At 49.3% G+C, this 4675-nt stretch overlaps 1 protein-coding gene across 1 annotated transcript in view; it reads right to left on the reverse strand.

Annotated features, from left to right (window-relative positions):
• The window catches only part of B4GALT3 (UDP-Gal:betaGlcNAc beta 1,4- galactosyltransferase, polypeptide 3), a 12879-nt gene that overhangs the window by 1166 nt on the left and 7038 nt on the right, over positions 1-4675 (reverse strand). The window contains exons 2-4 of the mRNA XM_010159238.1: positions 4404-4639; positions 3854-4044; positions 3230-3390 (exon numbers count right to left, since the gene is read on the reverse strand). Coding sequence (XP_010157540.1) covers positions 3230-3390; positions 3854-4044; positions 4404-4639 — 588 coding nt within the window. The remainder of the gene's footprint in view (positions 1-3229; positions 3391-3853; positions 4045-4403; positions 4640-4675) is intronic.

Genomic DNA, 4675 nt, shown 5'->3' on the forward strand with positions numbered 1-4675 from the left:
AATCCTTCAAAACAACAAACAACGTTTGCTGAGGTATTTCTAGGCTTAGTTAAAGGGAAGCTCAGAGTCAGAGAGGATTTTCAGTGTTAATGCAATCGAAGCACCCCCAATCCTGGGCCCCTCACGACAAGAAGGACACTGAGGGGCTAGAGTGTACCCAGAGAAGGGAACGGAGCTGGGGAAGGGTCTGGAGCACAAGTCCTGTGAGGAGTAGCTGGGGGTGTTCAGCCCAGAGAAGGCTGAGGGGAGACCTTATGGCTCTCTACAGCTCCCTGAACGGAGGGTGCAGAGAGGTGGGGTTGGTCTCTTCTCCCAAGTGACAGGACAAGAGGAAACAACCTCAAGTTGCACCAGGGGAGGTTCAGATTGAATATTAGGAAAAATTTCTTCACCAGAAGACCTGTCAGGCATTGGGTGGAGGTGCCCAGGGAAGTGATTGAGCCATCATCCCTGGAGGGATTTAAAAATGTGGATGTGACACGTAGGGCCATGGTTTAGTGGTGGACTTGGCAGTGCCAGGTTAATGGTTGGACTTGATGGTCTTAAAGGTCTTTTTCAGCCCAAATGGTTCTGTGGAAGCAAAAAGCAGAAGCTGAAGGGAGGCAGTTTCAGTGCCACATGACCTTCTCTAGCAGGTTCTAACAGGCTTGGGCTAGAAAGCTCCCAGCTGCAGTGCACTTCGATGGGGTAGAGGGAGGATTATAGCAAGCAGGGAACAAACAGCAGCATGCGGAGCATTCCACAGCGATTCCCATGAATCCGACAATTAAGCATTATTTACACTTCCTTATGGGAACTTTTTACTGCCTAGAGGTCCACCACCTAAACACAAACAATAAAAACCAACCCAAACTTGCAGTTTCTGAAAGGAAGCCAGCCCCGAGTTTCAGATCCAGATTATGCCCTGCTCTGCTCTCAGAGACGTGCCGTTCAGAGCGCCCGAGCAGAGGACTGGCCTCAGACCAGCTCTGAACACAGGCACCAGACAAACACATGTCAGCTGCGGGACAGTTAGATGAGGGAAAAGTGAACTGGAGGCTCAGAATTCCAGAACAGAACTTCTTAAAAACCAGCATTTTGGGTGACTTTCTAGCAACCCACTGCTGCTGGCACCTCTGCTGGCTTAGCAAAGAGAGGCGCCTGTAACAGCGCTAGGGCTAGCAAAGCTTCATTATCAGAGGGCAGCTCTCGCGCCGAGAGCATTCCCAGGCATCCGTGAGCGTTTGCTCGGTGGGTTATCTGGTGGCATGTTGGCAGCACTGCGCTGCCTTCCCTCGAGACCCGGTGCAGCAGGAAGCTGCACTGAGGCAGGTGTGTTCCACAGCTCAAAGAGGCTACAGAACCGAAAGTGGTGCAGAGCCATCAGATACCCACACTGCCTCCCTGGCAGTAGGACGTGCTGTTGGTTCAGGCTGAGCTTTAGACAGGGTTTCTTGTCTTCTGAACACGAGCGTATTGCATGTTCAGTCAAGAAGGCAGGAAAAAGCAAGAGCACTAAACCAGCTTTGCTCTTCCAGTTTTTGCATTGCCAGAGTAAACCAAAACATGAAACAGTGGCTGCATTCATTTACTGTTAAGAAGCACCCAACAGCCTCTCCTGCAATTGATGCTAACACATACACGGTTCCAATTAGTGTTTTCTTCCAACACCAAGTAGATCCTAGTGTCTTCTAGGACTGCTGTTACACAGTACTGCAGGCTGCCAACTCTAAGTAGCAGCCAGCACGCTTTTGCACCCAGCCTGCCTTGATAAGCAATATCCCAGCAAAAGATTTTTACACAGGACTTCGTGATATTTCGATGTCCAGTTTCAAATAACAATTAATTTTGTTGCTACATGGTAAGAAATGCTCGAGCACCTCCTACAATCCAAATCCCTTTAGGTGCATCAAGCTGGCGATTCAAAACCAGCCAGCTCATTCCCAGCTTCTGCAGGCTGAGCCTCTGGTATGGGAATAAACCAGAGAAACAACACACGACTTCGTGCCCTTCAAGAAAGGGCTATTGAGAGGGCTACAGAACCTACTTGCCTTAGAGCTTCCTGTGAGGAAGGGTGCTCCTAGGGATAACTGGCATGACTTGCCCACTGCTACTTAAAACCACGTGAGATGCCTCAGCTGTACTAAGAACAGCTGAACAGACCCAGCATCGTAGCGTTTGATGTAAAGTTCTATTTTCCTGCCGTACCATTCCTTTAGTAAACGCTGAATCTCTAAACAGTCATACACCCTTTCAGTTAGCTTCCTCTGAAAGGAGGAATTCTACGTTAGAAAATCCCACTTTCAGCTCCCAGAGGAATACTGCTTTGTAACATCTCCCGCAGTCCTCCAACAGAACATTCCACCAAAACCGTGTGACTTGTCACACGCTGCAGGACCAACAAACAGGCCAGGCCTTTATTGTCAGTTTAGTTTTATAAACTCCCCGCCAGCTTGCCTTGGTGCAGGATGATGAAGGTGCCCAGTGCAACTACAGAGCCGAATAAAGCAGCTACAGCCATGATTTTGTACTTGAAGAATTTGCATCAGGCAGAGTACCTGGAACTAAACTCATTGTATTCATTTCTATAGCATGTTGCTGCCATGGCAACCAAAGCGCAAGAAAACACATCGGATCTTGCTATCACTGACTCACAATAGTACACAGGCTTCTCCATCACCCATCACCGAAGGCAGAAGTCAGAATTCCTTGTGTTCCTTAATGCCAAGTACTGGGGATTAGCCAATACCTGGAGCAACCTAGATGCACTTAGCATAGCTTAAATTCCCCACTGTCTGAGAATTCGTAAGTACCTCTTGGTTTGCTTACGCATCAGGCTTGCAGATTTCTTCCTTCCCTTGGCGCCGTTAATGTCAGCAGAGCCACTTCTCCACTACTGGTGGTTATAACCCCCCTGGACACCCTCCAGAGCGACCGAAGGCACAGGATGTGAAGTGACATTCTGCCCTCCAGAGCCTGAGGAAAGCTTTGTCCTCCCAGCAGACAATCACAGAATCACAGGATGGTTTGGGCTGGAAGGGACCTTAAAGACCATCCAGTTCCAACCCCCCTGCCATGGGCAGGGACCCTTCCACGAGACCAGGTTGCTCCAAGCCTCATCCGATGATTTGATTCATAGTTTCTAAGCACCCTCTGGTACTAAGCATTCCCAGTGCCAGCAGCGTTTTGGATTACGCCACTGCAAGCACGTGAAGGAACACCACCTCAGTTCCTTGCTTGGGGCAGTGCCGCGCGGTCCTACTCGAAGCCTGCCCTGCGCGTGGGTACCTGGTAGCGATGTCGTCATTTTCACCACCGCTGCCCCAGTAGGTGTTTGGAAACCCATTCATCTTCATGTAATGTTCTGGAGTCAGAGCAGATACGCCCCCAAAAAAGGACTTATGTGGCAGGCTAAAAGAAAGAAAAAACCCAACCATCAGTACTGAAAGCTAATGACAGTCCTTCACAAACTAACAACGTGATCCAAGTCACACGTGTATCCCCCCCCCAGTAGACCAAAGTAAAGCTGGTTTTGAAATTCACATCTTTGGTCAGTTCAAAATACCTGCATCCTATCACGCACCTTCTATGTGATCCAGTAATTCCCACCCTATACTTTTATTCTTGGAAGGAAAGGCAAACAGAAATCCGCCAGTCACTTGCCAAGCTGAGCTAACAGCAGAACAGGGACGTGCAGGCAAGGAGTTGTTCAAGATTGCGTGCTTAGGTCAAAAATACCCCTTTCGGTGAAATTGCTACTGCAAAACTAACAGAAAACCCTGAAGGTTGGTTCTTTCACCGTCCCCATTCACACTTTCTGTGCGGAAAGCAAACTGGTTAGAATGCATACATCCGAAGCCAAGGAGGCACTTACGTGTACTGAAACTTATCCATGGCACTGGCCATGTGCTTGGGATAGTATTCATCGCAGATGTAGAGATTATAGTCGTTCTCGGGTACCAGGTTGACGTCGTGCAGGAGAAGGCAGTCCCAGTCTTCATCCTTCAGGGCTTCCCGGACGCCAACGTTGAGCAGCTTTGCTCGGTTAAACGTCCCGTTCCCCACCTGGAAAAGAAAACTTCCATTTCTTTACAACGAAGGTGGCAACTCAAAATTATCTTGGTAAAAAAAGCCTCATTCCATTGTACGGATGAACCGATACTGGCCGCAAATTCCAAACCCATCAAGGGCAGACTGATGGGCTTGCGGAGTGGTGTGATATGGAACTGGATGGTCTTTAAGGTCCCTTCCAACCCAAACCATTCCATGATTCTATGATATTTCCGTCGCTAGCAGCCGCGGAGACGACACAGCTTGTAACTCACCTCCCAGCCCACGTAAGGAGGTTCCCGTTTCTCCTTCAGAACCGGGCCCTTAACCGGGAAGTGCAGCTGCCCCACCGGGCGCACCCGATTTGGGTTTACCTGCTGAATCAGGTAGATGCTGTAGCTGAGCTGCTGGCGCTGCAAGAAGGGATGGATGTAGTAGAGGAGGTGGCGCAGGTACTTCTCCTGGTTCCTGTAGGCTATGAGGATGGCTGATTTGTAGCGGGCCAAGCAGTGGGGTGGCCTGTAGTGGCCGCCAGACTGGACAAAAGGATTCTTTTGGATGATCATCCTTTCAGTAGGGAGCACCCTGAAGGTGATGGTTAATGGACCAACTGTAAGGGCAGACAGAAAAAAGAAAAAAAAAAAAA

This window comes from Eurypyga helias, unplaced genomic scaffold (assembly GCF_000690775.1).
Source record: "Eurypyga helias isolate BGI_N326 unplaced genomic scaffold, ASM69077v1 scaffold10519, whole genome shotgun sequence".
NCBI classification, from domain to species: domain Eukaryota; kingdom Metazoa; phylum Chordata; class Aves; order Eurypygiformes; family Eurypygidae; genus Eurypyga; species Eurypyga helias.